Source organism: Sapajus apella, unplaced genomic scaffold, assembly GCF_009761245.1.
Source record: "Sapajus apella isolate SASKATOON/1434 unplaced genomic scaffold, GSC_monkey_1.0 scaffold5, whole genome shotgun sequence".
In the NCBI taxonomy this organism is placed as follows: domain Eukaryota; kingdom Metazoa; phylum Chordata; class Mammalia; order Primates; family Cebidae; genus Sapajus; species Sapajus apella.
The window spans coordinates 7,654,712-7,682,697 of NW_022436945.1; the positions used below are offsets into that span (position 1 = coordinate 7,654,712).

General features: G+C 39.8%; 1 protein-coding gene across 24 annotated transcripts in view; it reads right to left on the bottom strand.

The window, feature by feature from the left end:
• The window catches only part of LCORL (ligand dependent nuclear receptor corepressor like), a 186,990-nt gene extending 164,011 nt beyond the window's left edge, over positions 1-22,979 (bottom strand). For 5 of the 24 annotated variants that reach the window (XM_032273195.1, XM_032273203.1, XM_032273214.1 and 2 more), the window contains exon 1: positions 22,406-22,743. In XM_032273195.1, the coding sequence (XP_032129086.1) occupies positions 22,406-22,559 (154 nt within the window). In that variant the 5' untranslated portion in view covers positions 22,560-22,743. Of the gene's footprint in view, positions 1-21,307; positions 21,822-22,405; positions 22,744-22,940 lie in introns of those variants that run through there. The other 19 variants (XR_004267028.1, XM_032273310.1, XM_032273303.1 and 16 more) reach the window with 15 other exon arrangements.
• Positions 22,980-27,986: the final 5,007 nt, after the last annotated feature.

A 27,986-nucleotide genomic window follows, 5' to 3' on the forward strand; every position in this document is an offset into this window, starting at 1 on the left:
TGAGTTAAAGAAGCTAAACACTAAAGAATACATACTACATAATCTCATTTCAAAGTTTCCCAAAACAGGCACAAATAATTTACTGGGTTAAAAAGTCAGAATACTATTCACATTTTATGGGAAGTGGGGGAGATTAGTGACTGGATGGGGATATGAAGAGACTTCTTGGGGTTCTATTTCTTGATCTGGTGGTGGTTATAACAGTATTTCACTTTGTTCACTGAGGTGTAAGATCATGATCTGATATGTTTTTTCTATGTAGTCCTATTTAAAAAAAAACAATTTAAAAAAAGTAGCAATGGAGCAGCAGCTACTGTAATCCAGAAAACAACAAAACAAAACAAACATGCAAAAGCCCACAGGCATAGTGCTTGAGAATCCAAAATGAGTTCAGGCTGAGTGACTTGGCTCACACCTATAATCCCAGCACTTTGGGAAGCCAACATGGGAAGACTGCTTGAACCTAGGTGTTCGAGGCTGCAGTGAGCTATGACAGCACCACTGCACTCTAGCCTGGGCAACAGAGTGAGACCCTGTCTCAAAAACAAACAAAGAAACAAAAAGGACTCCATGTATGCTAAAGACAATATCTATACTCAAGATTATTGTGAGGGTTAAAGGATATAATATGTGTAAAGCATATACCTGGTATAAGGATTAATAGGTAGTCAATAAAAGTGGCAATTATTATACTACTGTTACTCTGCTACTGATATACTCTTTGATTACAGTGCTCAAAGTAGAATGATAAACAAAAAAGCTAAGGCAGTACAGAGAAGGTAGGCTATGCTGAGTTTTCTTTCTTTTTGAGACGAAGTCTCACTCTGTCATCCAGGCTGGAGTGCAGTGGCATGACCCTGGCTCACTGCAACCTCTGTCTCCCAGCTTCAGGCAATTCTCCTCCCTCAGCCTCCAGAGTAGCTGGGATTACAGGTGGGTGCCACCAGGCCCAGCTGATTTTTGTATTTTTAGTAGAGACGAGGTTTCACCACGTTAGTCAGGCTGGTCTCGAACTCCTGACCTCGTGATCCACCCACCTCAGCCTCCCAAAGTGCTGGGATTACAGGCATGAGCCACCATGCCCGGCCACTTTCTAAGCCATATTATAAATTTAAGACTTTATCCTAAGGTTAATGGAGGGACCAATGAAGATTTTTATTTGGTGGTAATATGAACACATTTGAATTTAGAAAAATTATGCAATAAAAGACCTTAAAAAAAGATATCAAGAAGAAAGGGGCTATCAACAATCTTGCAGAGGAAGGTTCGGTATAAAGAATGAATGAAAGACTGAGATAGGTACAGATCTGGAAATCAGTATGCAGTTATTTTTGAGGGAATAGCTTGTAAATTTTACAAGGTTACACAGTTAATAAGTGACATCTACAATGTGAACATAAGGTGTTAACTCCGAGATCACACTTTATTACAAAATCACAATGATATACTTTTTATATAATTTTAATTTTACACAAATTGGCAACAGGACATTCTCCTTAACTGTTCATTAAAATAAAGCAAAAATGTTTATTTTTTAACTCTCCCAGAATCACTATACTTGTTACTAACTACAAATTATATACATACATGGAGATAGACCTATATACACATCTATATATCTATGTTTATCTATATCCATCCACACACGTATGTTTGTTTCTCTAAAATTCAGATTTTCCAAGCCATAATTTAGTGTGGATCTTTAATAAACACCCAAGACATAAGTCCAAAATTAACATGAGTGCTGCCATCCACACACATATATATTTATCCGTTTCTCTAAAATTGAGAATTTCTAAGGCATAATTTGGTGTGGATCTTTAGTAAACACCCAAGACGTTAAGTATCAAATTATCATGAGTGCTGACAAATATTATAACACTGATGTGAAAACATCTTCATTAAGTTACTGTTATTTCAACAACCAAGTAAGATGAATGTTTTGAGGGCTTTCTACACATTAGTTATATCACTATTAATTTGGTGGTTCTACAAGATGAAACAACAATGAATCACTGTTCAGCATATGCAATGGGTCTATAATAACCAACACCTTCTTTAGTTTGCTTCATGAATGTAAAATGTCAGGCAGATCCAAGACATAATGCTTTTTTACTGGGTTTTAGAGTTATTTAAAATGCATTTCATATATAAGATGCTCTCATCACCACCACTTCTGCCTCTCACAAAAGAAGGAAAAAAAAGCTTCTGGATTCTAGACCTCAACCTTTTTGGTTTATAACTAAACGATACAGTACAAACAAAAATAGTTAACATTAAGCTAAAAGCAACAGTAAGACATCATGTCATCACGTTAATACTTTTCACCTACTGTTGTAAATTTACAATTCCAAGAAAATGTGTAATTTGAGTTTATTCACATAAGAACATGGAATGAATTATAGTACATCAGACAACCAACATATAAAATGTTTTGACTGATAATTTTTGTATTAAAAATTAAGCCAGAATTTGTTATATTGTTAAAGCTGGGCCACAAAAACACTGAGAATCATTATGCTTATCAACACCCTATCGTCGAAACTGAAAGAGCTACCAGAGCAAGATCAAAAAAACTCAAAACCTAGCAGAAGACAAGAAATAACTAGGATCAGAGCAGAACTGACGGAAATAGAGACAGAAAAAACCCTTCAAAAAATTAATAAATCCAGGAGCTGGTTTTTCGAAAAGATCAACAAAATAGACCACTAGCCAGATTAATAAAAAAGAAAAGAGACAATAATCAAATAGATGCAATAAAAAACAATAAAGGGGATATCACCATCGATTCACAAATATGTGAAACAGAAATACAAACCACCATCAGAGATTACTACAAATAACTCTATGCACATAAACTAGTAAACCTGGAAGAAACGGATAAATTCCCGGATACTAGCATCCTCCTGAGCCTAAACCTGGAAGAAGGTGAAGCCCTGAATTGACCAATAACAAGGACAGAAGTTGAGGCAACAATTAATAGCCTACCAACCAAAAATAGCCCAGGTCCAGATGAGTTCACAGCTGAATTCTACCAGACATACAAAGAGGAGCTGCTACTACTCCTTCTGAAACTATTCCAAATAATTCAAAAAGAGGGAATCCTTCCCAAATCATTTTATGAGACCAACATCATCCTGATACCAAAACCCGGCAGAGACTCAACAAGAAAAGAAAACTTCAGGCCAATATCCATGATGAACATAGATGCAAAAATCTTCAATAAAATACCAGCAAACCGATTGCAACAGCACATCAAAAATCTTATCCATCACGATCAAGTAGGCTTCATCCCAGGGATGCAAGGCTGGTTCAACATACCCAAGTCTATAAACGTAATTCACCACATAAACAGAACCAAAGACAACACCACATGATTATCTCAATAGATGCAGAGAAGGCCTTCAACAAAATTAAACAGCCCTTTATGCTAAAACTCTCAATAAACTAGGTACTGATAGAACGTATCTCAAAATAATAAAAATTATTTACGACAAACTCACAGCCAGTATCATACTGAATAGGCAAAAACTGGAAGCATTCCCTTTGAAATCTGGCACTAGACAAGGGTGCCTTCTCTCACCACTCCTACTTAATATAGTATTGGAAGTTCTAGCCAGAGGAATCAGGCAAGAAAAAGAAATAAAGGGTATTCACTTAGGAAAGGAGGAAGTCAAATTGTCTCTATTTGCAGACGACATGATTGTATATTTAGAACACCCCATTGTCTCAGCCCAAAATCTCCTGAAACTGACAAGCAACTTCAGCAAAGTCTCAGAATAGAAAATCAATGTGCAAAAATCACAAGCATTCCTATTTTTGTACATATTTTAAATTTCCATGATGATTTTTAAAACTTAGCCCAAGTCTTCAAATATTCTCTTGGGAAGGTATGCTCTCAGAAAAACTTTTGATTTCTCCAAAGAAGAGTAATCAGGGTTTGCATGGGGTTGGTATAAAAGAGAACTGCACCAGTAAATTCACTAAATGGAATGTGCAAAGTGGCACCCCTGTGTGAATCCCAATACTTAAAAACAAACTAAAATATTAACTTAATCTCAATAACAGAATAAGAACAAAATTCCACAGGACAATATATATGTATTTTTTAATCACAATCTGATCTCCAGTCAACTTTTGTACAGCCATGGTATCTGCCACATTGCAACTTCTGGGGGTGCTATAATAATTTTCCAAGAACGGAATATATCATACCCCCATGCTTTTGTTGTTCGTGCAGAAGGAAGTCACTAAAGGTTGAAAGTAGAGCAAAGTTAAACAGCTTTTTCTTTGTACCATGGAAGACTAAACTAGAAAAGAATAACAGGAGAAGACAGGGAGCCATATAAGAATTTTTTACAGCAGTCTAGGTAAGAAATGAGGTTGACTTTGGAGTCAAAATGAAGGGAAATGGATGGGTTTAGGATATATATTTGAAAATGTAATTAATTGGTGGACTGGCATAGAAGATGAGAAGGAAGATAAGTGAAAGATGACTTTCAGGTATTTGACTTGTGAAATTAGGTATGCTGAGATAAAGAACACCAAAGAAACAGATTTTGTATTTGGTAGAAGGAAATCAAGGATTAAGTTTTAAGTATGTTACATATTAGGCTGGTGCAAAAGTAACTGTGGTTTGTGCCATTGAAAGTAATGGCAAAATATCCTAATATTAGAATACCTGAGAGACATACGAGTAAAGAGAGATCAAGTCAGTCAAATATTGAGACAGGTAACTGGTAGGGAGATAGAGAAACGAAAATCACACAAGTGTTTTAGGATTTGTTTAAAGATGTTATCACTATATGTCAAAGCTATAGGGATCTAAGAGCTACAATTCTGAACCACATTACACTCACTCTATCAACTGAAAACTGACTTGAGGTATAACTTTTCCAAATAACATTTGTTATTAAATTATTCAACATCTCAGACAAAAATATAACATAAAATTACTCAGTTTATCTTGGCTAAATTTTCCTGAGAGATAAGTGATCAAACTTGGGGGAGGGGAACACCACACACACAACAATAAAGTCCAAAGCCACCTGTGGACCCTCAAATGTTAAGAATGCAAGAATGTGGAAGTGCTACATGCATTCCTGCAGCAGAAACACAAGAGCCTTTGAACCAAAGCACAGAACTTATAAGCATAGCGGAACTCCATTCTACGACTGCTTTCCCTGGGAAGTCTTGCCATACATATCCTTGCAATGATTGGCCTGAAGACAAATTAGCAAATCCCAGTGTGTGGATCCTATTTCAGACTACATGCTGATGCTACCTACCATATATATTATATGAAAATACATATATGAAAGCATATTATTCATTGATGTATTTCACAAGGTATCAGTCCATTTTCATGCTGCTAATAAAGACACCAAAGACTGGGCAATTAACAAAGGAAAGAGGTTTATTGCACTTACAGCTCACGTGGCTGGTGAAGCCTCGAAGTCATGGCATAAGGTGAAAGACACATCTCAGATGGTGACAGACAAGGGAAGAGAGCTCGTGCAGGGAAATGCCCCTTTTAAAAACCATCGGATTTCGTGAAACTCATTCACTATCAGGAGAACAGTGCAAAAAAGACTCATCCCCATAATTAAATCACCTTGCACTGGGTTTCTCCCATGACATGTGGGAACTGTGGGAGTTAAAATTCAAGATGAGATTTGGATGGGGACACAGCCAAACGGTATCATTCCAGCCTCGCACCTACCAAATCTCATGTCCTCACATTTCAAAACCAGTCATGCCCTCCCAACAGTCCCTACCCAAAGTCATAACTCATTTCAACATTAACTCAAAAGACCGCAGTCCCACATCTCATCTAAGGCCAAGTCCCTTCCACCTATGAGTCTGTAAATATGATGGGGATAACAGGCATTGGGTAAATACAGCCATTCCAAATGGGAGAAATTGGCCAAAACCAGAGGGTTACAGGCCCCAAGCAAGTCCAAAATGCAGCAGGGAAGTCAAATCTTAAAGCTCAGAAATGATCTCCTTTGACTCCGTGTCTCACATCCAGGTCATGATGGATGGGTTCCCACAGTCTTGGGAAGCTCTGCCCCTGTCGCTCTGCAGGGTACAGCCTCCCTCCCAGTTGCTTTCAAAGGCTGACATTGAGTGTCTGTGGCTTTTCCAGGCACATAGTGCAAGCTGTCAGCGGATCTACCATTCTAGGGTCTGGAGGTTGGTGGTCCTCTTCGCACAGCACCACTAGGCAGTGCCCCAGTAGGGACTCTGTGCAGGGGCTCTGACCCCACATTTCCTTTCTGCACTGCCCTAGCAGATGTTCTCCATGAGGACCCTGACTCTGCAGCAAACTTCTGCCTGGGCATTCAGTCATTTCCACACATCTTCTGAAATCTAGGCAATTTACAAAGGAAATTGTGGGAAAGAGTTCCCTAACCCCAATTCTTAACTTCTGTGCACTCACAGGCTCAACACCACATGAAAGTTGCCAAGGTTTGGGGCTTGCACCCTTTGAGGCCATGGCTCAAGCTCTACATTGGCCCCTTTCAGGGATGGCTGCAGTGGCCTGGATGCAGGGTACCAAGTCCCTAGGCTACACAGAGCACAAGGTCCATGGGTCCAGTCCAGGAAACCACTTTTGACTCCTCCTAGACTTCCAGGCCTGTGATGGGAGGGGCTTCCGTGAAAACCTCTGACATGCCCTGGAAACATATTCCCCACAGTCTTGGGGATTAACATGCGGCTCCTCATTACTTACGCAAATTTCTGCAGTGGGCTTGAATTTCACCTCAGAAAATGGGATTTTCCTTTTTTTCACACTGGCAGGCTACAAATTTTCCAAACTTTTATGTTCTGTTTCCCTTTTAAAACTGAATGCCTTTGATGGCACCCAAGTAACCTCTTGAATGCTTTGCTACTTAGAAATTTTTTCCACCAGATATCCTAAATCATTACTGTCAAGTTCAAAGTACCACAAACCTCTAGGGCAGGGGCAAAATGCCTCCAGTCTCTTTGCTGAAACATAACAAGAGTTACCTTTGCTCCAGTTCCCAACAAGTTCCTCATCTCCACCTGAGACCACCTTAGCCTGGATCTTATTGTTCATATCACTATCAGCATTTTTGTCAAAGCCATTCAGCAAGTCCCTAAGGAGTTCCAAACTTTCCCACTTTTTCTGTCTTCTTCTGAGCCCTCCAAACTGTTCAATCTCTGCCTGTTACCCAGCTCTAAAGTGGCTTCCACATTTTCGGGTATCTTTTCAGCAGTGCCCCACTCTACTGGTACCAATTTACTGCATTAGTCATTTTCACACTGCTGATAAAGACATACCCAATACTGGGCAATTTACAAAAGAAACAGGTTTAGTGGACTTACAGTTCCATATGCCTGGGGATGCCTCACAGTCACGGCAGAAGGTGAAAGGCATATCTCAGATGGTGGCAGACAAGAGAACTTGTGCAGGGAAATTCCCCTTTTTAAAACCAACAGATCTCGTGAGGCTCATTCGCTATCACAAGAACAGTGCAGGAACGACCCACCTCCATAATTCAATCATCTACCACCAGTTTCTCCCACAACACATGGGAATTGTGGGACTTACAATTCAAGATGAGATTTGGGTGGGGACACAGGCAAACCATATCACATATATTATTATCATATATTATATAAAAATACAATGATCTATATCCTATTCTGGATAATGGTCCTATAATCCAATTACACTTTCTAAACGGAAGCTTGGAAATGATCCTCTGTCCTTTCTCCTTTTTCTGTATGCCCACATCTAATCAATAACTAAAATCTGTTTATTGTAACTCTTTTTGTAATATTCTCCTCCTCTTTTCCGTTTCTACTAGTACACTAATTTCACCTTCAAAATTTGTTTGGTCTATCTTGATATCTCCTGAGTTGCCTGTTATATTCTCTCCATACTAGCAGAGTAATCTTATAAAGCCACAAATTAAACTATATCACTCCCATGCTTAAAATTCTTCAGTGATTTTTCTCTATCTATAGTGTAAGTGGGTTAATTTCCTTATCTGCAAAGTAGAATAAAAAAATAATTCCTGGGCAGCCCCCTGGCACCAAGAAGCCTGAAAGTGCCCCAGCCCAGAAGGTAAAAAAAAAAAATTCCTATCTTGTAAGACAGTTGTGAAAATCAAATAAATTCTACATATAAGCACTTAATGCCTACTCCACAGTAAAATAATTTAAAATAATAATTACCACTATGTCCTGCTTAAATGTTTCTTCATGATTCAATTAAACAAACTATCTTTTCTCATTTCCCACAATCATCTTAAGATTGTTCATGTACTCACATAAGGAAACCTCACCATTCCCCTCTGTTATGCTACAAATTTAATACTGTATATGCTTCTATTATTGCATTTATTGTATTCTGTAGTCAGAGAGACTTGTCTTCCCTAACAGACTGTGCTTCATGAAGACAATCTAATTCATCTGAGTCTCCTAGTAAGACGCCCTGTCCATAAATAATTACTGAAAAAAAATTATGAGAAAGAAAATACACGCAAAAGGAATATGGCAGATGGCCATGCTTCTCTCAACACTGAAAATACTATTATTCTTGATATAAAATAAATGGGGCAATTTTGGAATGGGTCTGAGGAATGAGTACGTCAGCAGAAACTCACTCTGACAGAGAATGAAAGGACCTATGGGCTCAGACTGTTAAGAAGAGTGAAAAGTTAGATAAGCAAGCTAATATGTATTCATAAAGAAATTCTAATCTATTTATGTGCTATGCCAGAACACAAATACTAAAAGGTTAAGAAAGCAAAGAAGAAAAAAGTAATTATTGGGCTGATGCCAAAGAGTAGTATGTAAAAAAATATATAGGAATTTTACTAAGAACTACTTTTTCATACCCTAAATTGGCAGATGTAAAAGAAGGTTAAAATGAAACAATTAACTATATCCTGTTAATTCATCTGCCATTCTTGGGGAAAGTTCAAAAGACACGGAAAGGGGTTCCTTATCATTCTTAGAATTAGGATAAAAGGTAACTTTATATCCAGACTAAAACTTAACATTTCAAGTCTGTGCTATGGAAAACCCTTGCCCACTAACTCCATGTTCTCACCATCATCCATTCCCAGTTGTAAAAGCAAGAAAAAAAATTAGGGAATATTATTCTCTGATGAACCCATCACAGGGGAACCCTATCTCTGATACCATGCATTCAAATACAGAAGTCCCTCCTCTCTCTTACTCCAGGACAGAAACAAAAGGGTGAGGAGGCCTAAACCCAGAATACTTTTTCCCACCCCTGAAACTCAAGTTCTAAAATAAAATGAAAACAACATTACTAAAGTTTCAGATGTAACAATCTGATCAGAAAGGATGACACTTGCTAAGTTTTAAATGACGTTTGACCTGGTATAGTGGTTAAGATAGAAACAGGACCTGGATGTGAATTCTACTTTTGTATTTGCTAGGCAGAAAGACCTGGGCAAGTCAATTAGCCTCTCTAAGCCTGAACTTTCTCATGTGTAAAATGAAGATTAAAAACTGTATTATTTCATATGAAAAATTATATATGATAATACATATAAAAACTTAGTATCTGCCTAACACATGGTAAGCACTCAATAAATATTAGCAATCATTATTTCAAGGGGCAATTCTTAGTGCTGGAAAATCTGTAAGACAACGTGTATATTACTAACTATGGTAGTTAGGGCTGAAAGTGATTAATTCACAAGAACATATGTAGACTAGTGACACTGTTTTTAAATATTTACCTTTATGTTTTAACAATCTGAAACTTATAAAAAACATTTTAAGTTTAGTAAGGAAGACTTTTATCTTCCCAACCATTTGAGAGTAAATGTCTACATGATGACCCACCACTCTTGAATTCTTAGTATTTCCCTATGAAGGAATTCTCTCACAAAAACAACGATTAAAATCAGGAAATTAACAGTAACACATTACGCTCACTTTTATCATAGTGTCACTATTCCTAAGTCCCTTCTCAATGACCAATATAGGGCATGAGTATATGTACATACACATTATTTCTATATCTACATTATGATGAAAACCATGAGTTCACACCAGTACTTCATTTCCTATCCAACAACACAGACAGCATTCTCTAGTCTTCCCTACTTTCATATTTGTAACTCCCTTCTCAGACAATGAGAGGCCCGGCTCCCATTATTCTTAATATTGATTTATGTGATCAATCTCCATGCACGTAACCAACCTCCCGTTGTAGCTGTCTCCCTTTCCCTACATGGACATCCTCCTCCTCTCTTGGCCCCAAAATCCCACCCCATGTATATAATCTTACCCTGTTCCTCATGCCTGGCATCCCTTCTACAAGAATATCCTCCCTATCCTGCTCAGGCTCTGAAATTTTATATTGCACCAACCCTCCACTGAGAGACCTTCCTCCCTCCACCCTCAGGTTCTAACACTTTGGACTCATACCTCCATGTATGGACTCCCTCCTATATCCCACTTGAGCCTCAATACACCTACACCAGGCTGCAATTCTACACGGATCACTCCCTATTCCCTGCTATCTACTGGAGCCCTGAGAGTTCATGCAGGGTGACATCCCACCCCAAGTAGATGTACTCCTTGCTGAGACCGGCTGACCCTCCCCCATACCAGGCCACTCTCCTTCACGGATACCCTATCACCCTGCTTGGACTCCAATACCCTGCATGACTTCCCATGCAGAGGTGCTCCTTACTTTTCATTCCATCAACCCCTGTGGACAACTTCCTCACCCCATCAGGCTCTGAGATCTCACTCCTCCTAAAGGATGATGTTGCTCTGCCTCCACACACCCCACCCAGTGTGGATACCTACCCTTGTTTTCTCCCACTTGATGTTTTGGTACTAAACTGTTGAGAAAGGAAGGAGGAAGACGACACTGAAGAACAACTGACAATATTAAAAAAAAAAAAAAAAAAGAAATACCAATGAATAAACTGTGTAAGCACCTATAATCAGAGCTAATTAAAACAATAATCTGGCCAGGTGTGGTGGCTCATGCCTGTAATCCCAGCAGTTTGGGAGGCCGAGGAGGGCAGATAATGAGGTCAAGAGATCGAGACCATCCTGGCCAACATGGTGAAACCCCATCTCTACTAAAAATACAAAAATTAGTTGGGTGTGGTGGCACGTGCCTGTAATCCCAGCTACTCGGGAAGCTGAGGCAGGTGAATCACTTGAACCCAGGAGGCAGAGGTTGCAGTGAGCTGAGATTATATACCACTGCACTGTAGCGTGGTGACAGAGTGAGACTCCAACTCAAAAAAAAACCAAAATCAAAAAACCAATAATTTGTCAAAGTACCTGCTTTTTCCCATGTAAAGAAACAGTGCTCTAATCTTGTATACTAATTCCTTCTACTAATTTAAAAAGACAATTGAAAATTATAATAGAGAGACCACTGGGTTTCTTTCTAACCAAACACGAATTTTACTTAAGTATGTTACATAGACCTGTGGAAAATCTAGTTAATTTAAAAAGAAGAAAAACCCTACTAACTTTGAGAGTTTAAAAAATATAGTTGTTTCAAACTAAAATATACATATATGTACACACACACACACATTTTGAAATGGAGTCTTGCTCTGTTGCCCAGGCTAGAGTGCAGTGGCGCGATCTCGGCTCACTATAATTTCTGCCTCCCAGGTTCAATTGATTCTCCCGCCTCAGTCTCCAGGAGTAGCTGGGATTACAGGTGCCTGTCACCACACCCGGCTAATTTTCATACTTTAGTAGAGGCAGGGTTTCACCATATTGCCCAGGCTGGTCTGGAACTCCTGACCTCACATGATCTGCCTGCTTCACCTCCCAAAGCGCTGGGATTACAGGTGTGAGCCACCACACCTGGCCATTAAATATTTTTTAAAATAACCAGAACAAGCAAGTTTTACTTGTTTTTAGGATGTTAACAGTTATATTGTTTCCAGTATACTTAACCCCGGTTACAACCCTGCAAAAATTAATAGTCTTGATTGTTATAACACCTTTCCTTTGCTCCAGGTTTCTATGAGGAAGGATGCTTCAGAAGCACAACCTGAGACTCTTTTTACCCTTAGGTAAGTAAAGTGAATTATCTGATTGGTGATTTTGGATTTGAAGAACTCAGTTCTGTTCCTCTTGCCCTTGAGGGTGAGTTTTCAAAGGAGAAAATACCTCCAAAGACTCATATTCTGCTCTGCTTCTCTACTGAGCCTAGGACTAGATGGATATGTCAGCCTACGCCAGACCACCTGACTCCTCCCTTCAAGCCATTCCTCTAACCTGGCCTATTATCAATACAAAGATTATTTTGGCTTCCATCTTTCTCCTTGTTTTATTTCTCAAGTTGTTCAGAGCACAAGCAGAATGTCTTAATACACTGAAGTGAAAGAAGACTGCTCATTTTCCCAGTTTTGATTTAAAAGGACTGCTTTAATTTGAGCTTCTCAAAACTATTGCAAACAAAAAGCCCTCAAACCTGCACCAACAACAGATGTTCCAAATGAAAATAAGCTGACTTATCTGATCATGCTTATTACCCGTTTAAAAAAAAAAAAAACCTTCAAAGGCTCATAATTCCCTCCTTGTAGAAGCCATAATTTATACTTCCAGTCCTACTTTCTGCTGCTACCCTATACACCAGTGGCACTATAATGCTAAATATTATCTTTTGAAGCTTAGTCATTTGGCATCTTTCATGTCAAAATTAATTGTTCCCGCCTCTACCTTTCCATTACATTACACCAAATCTAATATTTAACATCCCTGATCATTGCGAACTCTTTAAAAGCAAGGTATAAATCTGGTGTAAATAGGTTTTTTGAACCATACCACAGTTCCTGTCTTTTCCATAAAACAGAACTCCCACAAACACTTTTCACATTCTTGGAGGAAGTACTTTGGGGGAAGCTTCTGCTCTTTTCTCTACCACTTATTCAATCCTCCCAAAAGAAGGAAGAATTACTAATATTGGCAACATCCTTATAGTTGGTCCGTAGTAGGATGGATGAGTTTTAAAAGTCATTTTTCATTCATAGCCAAGCCTCCTGTTCACTCCTACCAACAAGCAAATCACATGGTAAACTCACTAGGGTATAGCTTCCTTGTATTTTAAGAGGCCTGCAGCTCCACCTCTACTGCCTTTGAATAGGTTGATAAGTTCAATTCAGGGAGTTAGGGAGTAAGGCAGTCTAATGTAATGTTTAATTTTGGACTCAGTTCCAAGACAAATTCTTCAATGAAACCTTAACATTTTAAAAAGCTAGTATTTTGATTTTTGATTCCAAAGTCTATTTCTAGTTCAGAATTGAGTAAAGAAGAAACATAAAGTTATACCCCCAACCAATGGTCACACATAGAACTCAAAGTATTCGATGACTGACAAGAGTAAATTAATTGTAGAAAAGAATATTCTTTTAAAATGTGAAATGCACCAACGTTACACATACCACATCTCAGTAACTGGATTAGGAAACTTTTTTGAAGGAAAAAAAAAAATTTAGAGTCCATATTAAGAGATTAAAACCAAGCCTATCTCATTTATTTATCTAATGTATTTGTCTTAGTATTTTGTTACTATCAGCTCTCAGCTTAATTAAATTAACATATAAAAGAATCAAGGATATCAGAAAAGTATTCCCCATCTTAGTATGGTAAATGGTAACCTCCACCTAAGAAACAAACATCCCTAACCCCAGATGTCTTCAATTACTGTTCCATTGATCAGTTCTTCCTCAAAATATAGCTTTTAAATGAGTAGTTTACTACAAATGTTATCTCCACTTGCACATATCTTACTTTCTAACCTATTAAATTATGGCTGCCATCTCCATTACTACTGCAATTTATCTAGTAAAGGTCACCTAGATCTGAAAACAATGTACATTTCCCTGTTTCATGGTACTTGACATCTCAGCAATAGGTAACAATCCCTCCTTATTGTAATATTTTTCTCTCTCCTCTTGAATTTGGTAATACCACTCCCTCCTGGTTTTACTACTCAGCCAGTGACCTTACTTTGAGGTTCATCTTCTGCCCAAGGAATGCTAAGATTCCTTAAGGCATGGTAGTGAGTCATCTACTAGTCATACTAACTAAACTATCTCTAACATACTCAAATTGTACTCTAGATATACTGTCCCCTATTCCTAAGTAATCTCATCCATTTATGTGGATTTAAATACCATCCTTATGCTGATAATTTTCTAATTTATAGCTTCAGCCCAGATGCCATTATTACATAAATATTATAGCATCTTTTATAAGAATAAAAATTGTAAACATTTGAGGACAAATATTATCCCAGTTTCACAGATTTCCATCTGTAAAAGGTGGAATGACTTGTGCCTAATATTACAATGAGAGAGGCTAAGAAGAAACTGGATTATTTTCATTAAGTCCGTTCTACCACAGTGAAGACTATTAGTTACTGTCCCTAAACAGTTTAACATGAAGACTAATGGACAAAATTACTTCCTATGTGAAAACCTTGCACATAATGGTCAGAAAAGAATTGGCCAATTTGAATTAATAGAGAAAGGCCTTAAATTTACTTTTCAACAAATGCTTTAGAAAAGACTCTAGGTTGCAGCTGAATTTTTTTTTTTTTTTTTTTTTTTTTTTTTTTTGGTCTTGGTCTGTCGCCTAGGCTGGAGTGCAATGGCATGATCTCGCTCACTGCAACCTCCACCTCCCAAGTTCGAGCACTTCCCATGCCTCAGCCTCCTGAGTAGCTGGGACTACAGGCATGTGCCACCATGCCTAGCTAATTTTTGTATTTTTAGTAGAGACAGAATTTGGTCATGTTGGTGAGGCTGGTCTCCAACGCCTGGGCTCAAGTGATCTGGCTGCCTCAGCTTCCCAAAGTGCTGGGATTACAGGCATGAGCCACCACGCTCGGCCTGCAATTGAATTTTAAAGGTGACTGAGGATGCAGGGTAGAAGAGATAACTAAAAAGATACTGGAGAATTTGGGGGAATGTGGATAAAAAAGAAAAAAAAGCCTACGAAAAAGGCTGAGTTGTCTGAAGAAGAAATTAGACAAACAGAAGAAGCAGGCTGGTAAACCATGACCAAATAGATAAACATGGCTAGAAGCTTTTATTTCATGAAAAAAAGATAAATGGAAGATATTACAGCTTTGTGAACTATGAAATCAAAGCAGCTACTTTAAACAATGATTTACTATGGGGTGTAAGTCAGACTGAAAGACAGTAAGACCCGCAATACAGACACTGACATAAACCAGAATCTTATCTGGATCTGTTCAAATGCTTACTGCATTAAAAAAAATTGACTCCATGAGATATTATAAAGAAGGTAATAATAGCTTGGCAACAGATTAAGGTAAACAAAGGAGAAAAGTAAGAAGCAAATGTAGGCAAGCAGGATACGGCTGCTTCCAATTATGGGGAAACTATATGAAAGGAAAGGAGATGAGATACAGACAATTAATTCATTTTAAGTTTTGTTTTCTATCAAACACAAAAAATTCTCAAAATTTTTATTTTGCTTTAATAAAGAACAAAGTGCTATTCTTCAAATACAAAGATGGTATTATTTTGTTAATTAGTTTTCTAGTGGTAGCAGTAGGCTGGTGTGGGCCCATTCATATTCTCTTATCTAGATTGCACTGTGAATAAAACTCTTGAAAAGATTACTTGATTATAGATTCAGTTCTTGAGTATGAACTCTATAAAGTTAGGAAGGTCCTTAAAATTTTGGACCTATGTCCTTGGTGCTCTGTTATCTATCAACCATGATTGTTAGTCAAATATACCAAACGGAAGGAATACTACTAAAAAGAAAAGACAGAAACTCCCCACCAAAAATGTAGGGTATTATAAATGAAAGTTTAGATTTATTAATGAGGAAGAAAAAGTTACATAACTTAACCAAAAATCTATATATCTTTGTTGTTCCTTCCAAGACTGCACTATGGTGGAAGAATTAAAGACCATAGTTGGAAGTCAGAAAAGTTAGAGGAATGTAGAGGACACATAACAGCAATTTATGAGCACAGCCAATCAGGGAGCAGTGCACACACGTAGCCAAACAAGGGATGTACTATGTGCACAAAAAAGGACACCACACAGAAAAGGCTGGTTAACATCAGTCTGTAGCCCATATCTAATATTTACAAAATACAAAATTCACACGCTACATAAATATTATAGCATCTTTTTTAAGAATAAAAACAGCAAACAAGAATAAAAACCAAGCAAACTGCTTGGTTCCAAAGAGGGCAGAACTTCATTCTTCCAAATATAAGATGATCCAAGAGTATGGAGAACTTCAAAATTTGCATGCAAAATTCATCAATTTGCCTATTTTACAGAAAGACTTGATATACGTCTTAACCATCCAACTACTAATCAGGATCGCAGATTCCATTTGTCTAAGGCACGCTATTAGATGGTGCCACAATTTACATCTTTTAAAATAGAAAACATATTTGATAATGCTTGAAAAAAAAACAAACAGTTGTATAAACAAAGTCTTTTGGGTAGCAGACCCATCCATACCAGTCCCATCAATACAGACTTCTAAGTAAATTTACTCTTATGGGGTTTACATGGCAACAGTGACAACATAAGGGAGAAGTTAGTGGTAAGATAAAGGAGCAGGAGGCAAGAAGCATCCAGAAAGTAGCAGCAAGTTGATCAACAGGAAAAGTAAAATTAAGAGTAGACACCAACAAAAAGTAGCTTCAAGATGATCTAGTATGATATACATTTTTTAAATGAACTAAAAATGATTTTTATTCAGTTACCACATATCAAAAAGATTGCTTTCAGCATCAAAGGCCTTCCTGGTTTCATATATAAAAAGTCAGGATTAGACTAAGTGATACCCTGTGATTCTAAAACTATAATTCTATGGCTCTAGAATAGTCTAGAATACAGATCATTCAAGCCCTTACTATCTTTTCTTTAATATGTTTCACGATCTTTTCATTGTTCATCAGAATTCCTACCAGAAAGAATCTATTGGCAAAAATGTAAAAGTTCAACGCTGCTTATAACCTGTGTAAATCAATCATAATAATGGCAAACACTTAGGGAATGCTTTCTATATGAAAGACACATATCAACATATACAAACATAAAATTATCAAATAATCTGATTATCTCCAATTTACAGATTAAAAAACTAAAGTATAGAGAGGTTAAGCTACTTGTCTACACTGCTAAGAGGTAATAATAGGATTCAAATACAAGTAGTTTAGCACTAGAACCTATATGTTTATTTGCTGTTTTATACTACCAAAATAAAAGATTTGAGAAAAAATAAATTAAGCTATAGGTTATTATCAGCAGGCTTTAATTAGGTGGTATGGTAACCAAGAGTTGGCTGGAGCGACTACCATATAGAGCTGAACTATCCAATGTGATAGCCATTTGCCACATGTGACTATTAAGCACCTAAAATGTGTCTAGTCCTGATTTTGAAGACTCAATATTTTGAAAATTGTAAACTAACTCATTAATAATTTCTAAATGGATTAGTGTTAAAATGATAATATATTTAACACATTGGGTTAAATACAATATGCTTTTTAAATGTGGTTATTGGATTTAAAATGACATGTTTTACTTCCATTATAATTGTACTGGACAACACTGTTATAGAGCAAAGATACTGGAGTTTACAAAATGATTCTAAACCAATCTTTGCCATTATGTTCTGCCGCTATGACCTTAGACAAAATGGTTACACTGATTATCAGCTTCTGTATCATAAAAATCAGATTTAAAAACAGTCCCAAAATCTACTACTTAGATTTTGGTATCTAAGTCTATTTTCCACTGAAAAGAACAGGTAACATTGGAAAAGGAGCTCTTGCCACAGCTTGGACAGGTAAAATACAAGATTAACCCGGAATATCCTGTTTTGGCAGAAATACACTGGAACCATCATGATGAGACACCCATTGGCCAAACCTGGGACAATTTGTGAATCAAAATAATGATAACGATGGATTTAACCACTGAATAAAATTAAGAATCCATGAGTTCACGCAGATAAAAAGAACTGAATAAATAAGAGATGGGAAAGATTACCTTATGTCAGAATGTCAACGAATAATTACGGAAGGAATGAACTCAGATAATCATCAATTGATGCTAAAACTTGTGGGTGAAGTTTTGATTATACTATGTAAATATACTGTTCCCCAAATTATTTTCCCACAAATTGCATGTAAGTTACAAAGGGATAAATAATAACTTTCAGGGATACATAAGAGGAATGCCAGCTTAACAAAATTTTCATAGCTAACATTACCAACACTGGTACAAACATCATGAATCTCAAGATATGATGTACTAAGAAGGGCAGAACATCTCTTGAGTGGTATTCCTGCCAAAACGCATAACCAATCTAACCACAAGAAAGCAATAGACAAATTCAAATTGAGGGACTTTCTACAAAACAACTGCCCTGTACTTTAAAAAAAAATGTCAAGGTCAAGAAATAGTAAGGTTGACGAAGTGTTCCCGATTAAAAGATACTAAGGAGACATAATTACCAAATGTAATGGATAATCCTGGAGTGGATCCCAGAATAAGATGGAAAAGAAACCAACAGAGAAAATAGATAAACAGATATAATTTGAATATGGACTATAAATTAGATAACATATCAGCATTAAATCTTCTGGTTTTAATAACCTTGTTTTTTAAAAATATACACTGAAGAATTTAGGGGTAAAGAGGTATGATGTCTCTGAATTATTCTCAAATTGTTCCAAAAATATATAGAGAGATAGTTATATAAAGCAAGAATGATAAACATAGCAAAATGTAAAACAACAAATGCGGGCACATAGGAGTTCTATTCTTCCAACTTTTCTTTAAGATTGAAATTACATCAAAATATAAAATTTTAAAATATTGGCCAGTCTCCCAGATCAGACATCCTAGTGGACGATACAAGTCCTGATGATGTTTTAAAAAATGTACCAGTGTATTTCTTTTATTCTAGTTTTAAATTTTATGACTTATCAAATGCTAACTACATTATACATTTCATAAAATCCAGGCCTGTACCTGTTATTTCTCAATATCATAGTACTAGGATACGATTTACCGTATCCAACAAGCACTCAAACATTTGTTACACAGGCTACTGAAAACTATAAAACAGTTTAGAATAATTATAGAAAACAGTCAAAATTATAAAAGGTACCACATTGTAAATAGAGATATTAATTGTGACAAAAGGTTGAAGGACAACTCTTCAATTAAAAGAAAAATATCAGGAATGAATCAGAACAGTGGTTAAAAATCTAACATAAAGAGACGAATACCACAATTAGAGGATGGTAAACATCTCATTCCATATTAAGAGTTAAACGTTTCCCTTTGTGGCTAACTACAAGGAGTTATGACAATTAAAATAACTCTCTTCCCTATAAAATTAGAATATAATATGAGTTATAAAATGAATCAGATTAAAGGGTTACATCAAGAACTGAGATTCAAAATCTCATTAGGGGCTCAATCCTAATTTGCTGTACAACCCTGAGATGCTGCCTACAATTCCGTATCTCACTTAAAATTGAGATGTTTGGATCATTTCCTTCCCCAAAGGCAAGAAGGATATTATTTTATAAAAATCATTGTAAGCAATGAGCACCGAATATTCAATATACATACTGAATATACACATATATGTGTATGCATATGTATTCACACATGCATACACATGCAAAGGGAAACGAAAATGGCTTTTTTAAAATAAATATTTACAAAGTAATGAATGTAAGGCACATTAATAGCAAAAGGATCCGAATTCTAGTTTATCCCCATTCACACCATATAAATAAGTGCTTAACACCTAGGATGCTAAAAGAAAAAGCCCAATCAACAAGTGTATACTCCATGTAAAAGGAATGTTAATTTTAAAATAACAATGGGGTTCGAGACCAGCCTGGCCAACGTGACAAACCCCAGTCTCTACTAAAAATACAAAAATTAGCTGGGCGTGGTGGCGGATGCCGGTAATCCCAGCTACTCAGAAGGCTGAGGCAGGGGAATCGCTTGAACCAGGAGGCGGAGGTTGCCGTGAGCCGAGATCGCGCCACTGCACTCCAGTCTGGGCGACAGAGTTAAGACTCTGTCTCAATAAATAAATAACAATAACAAAATATGAGACAGATTTTAATAGTGCTTTATTAGGATGGGGACCGTGGGAAAGAATTCTCAAATACAGTTAGAAGCCAGGGACAAAATTTCTTTTCACATACAATGTATTCGCATACTGCATTAAAACCCTAATACAGGGATTACATTAGACATACAGTATTAACTTTCAGTGCCTTCCAAATTTTATTTGTATATACTAGTAAGGTAAAAAGATATTCTACTTCCCTTTTCCATCAAATCCAATTAACTATGTTTCATTTAAAGTTTGTTTTTCAAAAGTATATATATTTTTATGATGCAAAGCTATACTTAAGGTATCTAAATAAGCAAGAAGATCAGAAAAAAAAAAACAACCCAAAATATTCCAAAACATAAAAAGACACGCTCAAATCACTTTGTGCCTTGGCAAAATTAAGGGTAATATCATAAGCTAGTGATGCAATGCTGTCGTCCCACCTAATTCTACCTAAATGAACTCAGTAATTTCTAATTGATTTCCAGAGGAGATCTTTACATAAGCAATTATCAAAAACAGTCCACTGTATTCAAGAAGCACAAATAATTTACTTTTTAAAACAATTTATTTAAATACCTAGTTTTTTTTTTACACTTCACGAACTAAAATCATTTATGAGTACTTGACTAAAGCTTTTTCTCATCACCTTTCCTTAGAGAAGACCAAAATACAATTTTCAGAAAGGCAAAACAAAAGCAGTAAATTACTTAAACATCACTTAAATGCCTCCAAAGCAACCTTCCTTTCTCGTACATTTTCCTATATTCAACGCTTTCTGCGGTACACATCTTAATTGAAATTGTGTTAGTTTAACCTAATACAATCTCCTTTCCACTAGTGAAAAAAAGATCTTAAGGCGTTAACCAAACACTTGGGAGGCGGGGTCGGGGATGCAAGGTGGTGCCAGAGCAGACGGAAACAAGGTAAGAGAGTTGTTTTCTCAAGACACTAGGGTTACTCCCCAACTCCAAATGTCAAGATTCACTCCTCAGTAGAGCAAGCTGCTGCCACCATCCACTGCTTACACAATACAACCTTCCTTTCTACCTCTTCCCCTACACTCCCACCCATAACCTCCTTCCAAAACAAACACCCACAACGCGCCCCATTCCACAACCCGTGTTCGCCCCGCTAAGCCCACTAAACCAACCTGCTGGATAAACAGCTCCATGCTTTCGTCTCACTCAGGCAAGGGAAAAAAAAAAAAAAAAAAGCGACTGCAGCAAGGTCGGGAGTCCCACCATTCCTGTCACCCTAAGCAATCCACAGGGTGAGAGACCCAAGCCCAGAAGTTTGAAGCAAAGCGATTCAGACCCAACCAAAAAGAGGGAATTGCAGTTGAGTGGGGATGGGAGGTGGGGAGGGCGATGCGTATGCGAGTGCGTGCGCGTGTGTGTGTGTGTGTGTGTGTGTGCAAGAAAGAGACCATCACATGACAGTGAAAGAGGACCAGAGTCGTCGGGGCGTCCGCAAGCAGAAGGGGGGGGAAGGGTGTCGTTGCCGTGGCAACACCCCCCATCCGTCCAGACTTCCAAAGAGGGAGGAAGAACTTCAAATCCCAACCGTCAGCGCTCGAGCGGCTCCTTCTTAAAGGGGTACACACAGCGCCGCCGCCGAGCGCGACAGGGCAGAGTTGGGCGCCCCCCGCCGCTCGGGCGACGCCCCCGCCGCCCCTCGCCCTCCGCCAGCCCATCTGCGGCCCCCACCCTGCGAGCACCCGGGGGTCTCCAGGTCCGGGTCCCCGGGAACTGGCTGCGACTGCTCACCCGGCCCCCGGCGGCGAGAAGGGGGTGTGTGTGCGCTCGGCGGGGGCGCGGACCAGCCTGCCTTCCTCCGGCCGCCCTGCCCGCCGGCTCCCCTCCGGCAGGGCGCCGACCCACCGGGCCGCTTCCTCCCTGCTGTCAGGGTGGACAGCAGGCGACGGTGGGCAGCGACGGGCGCCGAGGAGTTTCGGGGAGAGCGCGAGCGGGCGGCTTCCTCCGGAGCTCGGCAAGCGGGTCCGAACTAACAGTTCCCGGGCAGCCCAAGAGCTGGGAAGGCAAAGGAAGGCGGACTGCGCCGGGCCAACAGCCCGCAAGACAAAAGGCGAGCGCCGGGGCCGCCGCGCCGCGCCGCGCCGCTCCCATCTCGCTCCCCCACCGAACTAACCCGAACGGGAGATTCAACTAAACCCCTCAGCCACAAACTCCTCGGGCTGCGGCAGCTGTCGCCGCGCGGAGCTCGGGGCCCCGGCTCGCGTCTCTCTTACCTACACAGTGCATGAGGCGGTGGCGCCAAGAGTCGAGTTCCCGCCGGAATCCTCTCCTCTCCGCCGCGCACCGAGGGCTCCGGCACTGAGCGGCGGCGGCAGCGGCGGCAGCAGCGGCGGCGGCAGCGGCCATTCTCTCTCTTCCCTTGTCCATCTGCGTCCCGCGTCACGCGCCCTCATTTACATACGAGCAGCGCAGGCACGAGGCAGGGGCGCGAGCCCTCGGCGCGAGCCCCGGAGCGCGCGCCCCCCGGAGGGGGGTTGATTGACACGTGTCACTACCTTCCCTCTGCCCTTCCCTCCCCCTCCCACCACTCCCTCAGGGAGAGGCGGGGAGGGAGCCAGAGGAGAAGGAAGCAACCTGCCGCTTCCGCTGACCCCGCCTCCCCACTCACTACCCTCCTCCCCCTCCCGCTGGAGTTTACTCCGGCGAGCCATACCGCTCCCGCCACCCGCGAAAACCCTGAGCGGGAGCTAGAGACCCGAAGCCCCGCCAGGAACCGGCGTGCTAGCGGAGCGGACTAGCAACGCCTACCTTCTGCCTTCACTACGGGACTCCGACAGTTCGGAGACTTCACTTCCCGGGCTCCATTGCGCTAGGATCCCAAAGCTGAGCTTGGGGCCATGGCGCGGTGCCTGCTGGTTATTGTAGTCCAGAAGAAAGGAGGGGCTTCCCCTCGCACACTTAGGTTTGCAAGCTGGGCTGGAACTTCTCTGCGCCGCGCCACTGTGGGGCTGAGCCTGTCGCTCCTTGCGCCCGAGACTGTGCGCCACCAGGGTGGCGGGGTCTGACCCGACTGCTTTAGCTATCTTAGGCTCCTTGATGGAAAGGTAGTGAAAACCATCAAAGTTGTTGGCCCCTTGAGGGTTGAGGCTGCGCTTTGTGTTTTAAGTGCTGGAAACTTTCCCGGGTCGCTGTCATCCTGTCACTCCGCAAGGAAGGGCAAGCCGGTCATTTGGCTACAAATGGAATAACTGCCAAACGTCGAGAGAGAGAGAGATCCCGGAGTGACTTCGGTTTCCAAGGCGAAGAGATCTCCGAAAGCGAGAATATTCTCAAGGACAAGGAAAAAGATGCGATTTTTTTTTTTTCCACGGAAAATTACGTGCAGGGGACTGGGTGCAGCCGGCTGAAAACTGCAGAAGGAAAATTTTCTGTGTAAGCTGGTGGACGGCAGTGACCTACTGAGACCTCTGTACCGTGATATCTGTCACTTATCAGACCCTAGTACAGTGCGTGACACGGGATTAAGCACTTTACAAATGTTATGAAATGAATTCTATGCCATGCTAGAGAAAATAACTTCTTCAGACAGAAACAAGAATCTTACGATTAAATACGAGACTCCAAACAATTTTTACTTTTTGCACCAGAGAGAGTATGTGTTTGTTTCCGTATACTTGAAGTTTATGAAACCGAAGCTAAGCCACCCAACGATTGCTAAGAAATACTGTGTATTACTGGAAATGTATTCACATGTCTGTGGGAAATATGTTTAATTCTTCTTGGAAACTCATAAATTCCGAGTTCAGTACCACCTTCCCTATTTTGTAGCTTATCCTTATCCACCTTATTTTTCTTTCCATGAGAAAGTATTGCATTGCTCATTACGACTTCAGTAGCAAAGATGTAATTTTTACATCTTCCTAAATTAAAAATAACGAAGTTCGAACTCATAATCACCTTTTCTAGAACGGTCACAATTGGAGTGCAGATGAAATCACTAGCGCAGGTGATTTTGGAATTGTCAGTGGATGGTTTCAGTTAACCACTTCCACTCATAATTGCCAAGATGATCAGCCTTTGTAGTTTTCCTGATCACTTTTATAGTAATCTACTTTAGTTAGAATGGGAAAAATTATGGTGCCGTAGTAAAGGATCCAAGAATCTTAGTGGCTTAAAACCACAAAAATCTATTTCCTGCTTATCTACATGTTCATCTCTGGGTGGCAGGAATGCACATCTTACCTGAGATTTCTAGTGCTGGAAGCTGCATGATCTAGAATGGCCTCACTCTGGTGTGCAGTTTGGCTCCCTGTTTGCTGGGGTAATGAGAATGACTGAGTCATGTGTCTCTTACCATCTAGAGACTAGCTAGAGCCAATAATTTACATAGTGGCGGCATGTGAAGCACAGTGTAATGGTAAATATTAATGTAGAAGTGCTTTTCCTTTGGGAGGCTGAGGTGGGTGGATCACCTGAGGTCAGGAGTTCAAAACCAGCCTAGCCACCGTGGCGAACCCCTGACCCCTCTTCCACTCTCAATCTCTAGTCTCTCTCTCTCTGTCTCTCTCTCTTTCTCTCTCTCTCTCTCTCTCTCTCACACACACACACACACACACACACACACACACACACAGAGCGATGAAACAGGGACTAAATAGACATGGTGTCTTAGTCTATTTTGTGTTGCTGTAATGGAATACCACTGACTGGGTAATTTATATCAAGAATAGACATTTATTGCTCACAGTTTCTGGGGACTGGAAAGTCCAAGATCAAGGTGCTAGCATCTAACAAGAGCCCTACAGTAAAAAGGCAAAGAGAAGGCAAGTGAGTAAAAGGGGGCCAAACTCATCCTTTTATAATGAACCCACTCCTGCTATAAAGAATCCACTCCCTTGATAACATTGATCCATTGACTATGCCCTCATAGCCTATCATTTCTCATTAGGCGACATCTCCCAACACTGTTATGTTTCCAACATGTGCTTTTTTGTGGACAAATTCAAACCACAGCATACGGTAAACATTCCTGTATAGAAAGGAGAATAAGAGACACACATGAACTGTTTCAGCAGTTAGCATCTCCAACTTTCCAGCGTCTGACAATTTCTTGCTACCATCCACCGAGCTAAGTTAAAGCCACGTTTTAGATTTTCTGTTATAACTGTACCTCCTTCTGGGTGCCAATGTATACATTAGTTAGAATGCGCTATGTTCTGCTCCAGTAACAAGCCCCAAATCCAGTAAACTCAAAACCTCAATACAAAGATTAACACAAAAGTTTATTTCATAGTATACTATCTGTCTTCCAAAGGTCAGTGTGGAAAAGGGTGGAAGGAACATGAGCCCCATAAGCCTCATGTCCATCCAGGGACTGAGGCTTATGGGGCTACGCCATTCGGAAAGCCCCTAGTCACCATGACGAGAAAAATGATGCTAAATCACAGTCCAATTCTTAAAGGCTTCTGCCAGAAGTGACACATTTCAGTAGACGAAGCAAATTTTATGGCCATGACTGACTTCTAAGGAGTTATATATTAGATAGCTTTGAAAGCAGGACAAACCATCCCACAATTTAATACCTTAAAACACCAACTGTTCATTTAGCTCATAAATCTGTGCAGTGAAAATTTGTACTAGGTTCAGCTGGACATTTCTGTGGGCCTTGACTGGACTCACTCAGGTGTTTGTGGTCAGCTGCCTGTCAGCAACGCAGCTCTGTTTCTAAGGATTCACTCACTGCCAGCTGGCAACACAGAGCAATGAGACCAAGTATCAAGAGGCCAGCCCTAGCCCTAGCTTGTTCACATGGTGGCAGTCACAAGGGTCCAAAGTACTGCAAGAAAACAAGGCCCGATACACAAGTCCTTTTCAAATCTCGGTTTGAGTCACATTTGCTCTGGTTCCAATGGCTAAAGCAAGTCACATGGCTAAGCCTGGAGTCAATATAGATTCTACGTCTTGGATCTGCAAGTAGTATTGCAAAGGGATTTGGACAAAGGGAAATAAATAATTTGTGGCCACTTTTGTAGTCTACCACTTTAAATGCAAGGTTACTGTATTCTCCAAAAGAAGGAGAACTAGGGATATAACCAGATCTAATGAATATCACATATCTAGAATTTTTTGGGAGAAGAGAAAGATTAAGGCCAGAAATGTTGAAATACAAAAATGGAGTTAGCTTTGGAATTCAGCTTCACTTTGAAGAGCAAAGAAGTTTCCATGGCAAGTACTACAGAATGTATTATGATTACCCAATGAACATAAAAGTAAGAGTCTAACTGATTAACCATTGCATTCTAAGCATTAAGTGCTGTGCCAGGCATTCAGATAGTGTCTAATATTTATTTATTGGTGGGATGCATGTTTGAGTTATCTATAAGGTCAAGCATAAAAAGAGGGTCATATCAGCCGGGTGTGGTGGCTCACGCCTGTAATCCCAGCACTCTGGGAGGCCGAGCCAGGTGGATCACCTGAGGTCAGGTGTTCGAGACCAGCCTGGCCAATGTGGTGAAATCTTGTCTCTACTAAAAATAAAAAATTAGCCAGGTGTGGTGGTGCATGCCTGTAATCCCAGCTACTGAGGAGCTGAGGCGAGAGAATTGCTTGAACCCAAGAGGCTGAGGTTGCAGTGAGTTGAGATCACACCATTGCACTTCAGCCTGGGCACCAAGAGCAAAACTCCATCTCAAAAAAAAAAAAAAAAAAAAAGAAGGTCTTATCAAAGATTGCCTCCTGCACTGAAAAGCTAGTTACTCACAAAGGATTTTCACATAACAACAGATATATGATATGAAATGTTAATCTTCTTTGGGAAAATGTTTTTGTTCTGCTATCTACTTCCTGTATATATTTTATCAGTTATTTAATGCTGTGTAGCAAGCCGATCCATAATGTAGTTGCACAAAGAATAACCACTAGATATTATTCTCAAGTCTGCAGGTCAGGTGGGCTCTTCTGCTGACCTGGTGAAGTTCAGCACATCTTACCTGAGGTTGCTAGTGCTGGAGTTGCATGATCTAGAATGACCTCACTCTGGTGTGCAGTTTGGCTCCCAATTTGCTGGGGTAATGAGAATGACTGAGTCGTGTGTCTCTTACCATTTAGAGGCTAGCTAGAGCCAATAATTTACATAGCATGTGAAGCACAACGTAGTGGTAAGTTTTAATGTAGAAGTGCTTTTCCTTTGGGAGGCTGAGGTGAGTGGATCACCTGAGGTCAGGAGTTCAAAACCAGCCTGGCAAACATGGCAAAACATGGCAAAAAAAAAAAATTAGCCAGGCACAGTGGTGGGTGTCTGTAATTCCAGCTGCTGGGGAGGCTGAGGCAGGCAAATTGTTTGAACCCAGAAGGCAGAGGTTGTAGTGAGCCGAGATGGAGCCATTGCGCTCCAGCCTAGGTGATAGAGCAAGACTTTGTCTCAAAAAAAAAGAAGTTCTTTTCAAGTCAGCTTGCATCATGTTCTGCTTGCTACTATCCTAGTGGCCAAAGCAAATCTCATGGTCAAGCCCAAAGTCTGAATGTAAGGACATTAACAAATGGCATGGGTTTAGAATGGTGTGAACAAATTAGAGTCATCACTTCCATCAAACTGCTGTAAAAAACTATGCAAGTTCACTATTTTCCCCCTAAAACTGATAACCACATCTACAGAGTTCTTAGACGGTACCAAGACATGTAACTTGCAGGGCCAAGTAATAGTTTATTAATTTATTTACCACTTAGTCAATTTTCAAGTGAGGGTGCATTTTAGGAGAACATGATATAACAAATACAAATAAATTGGAGTAGTTTGAAATACAGTTCCACAATAGAGAAATACAAAATTATAGAGGGTATGACTGGAGTAATATT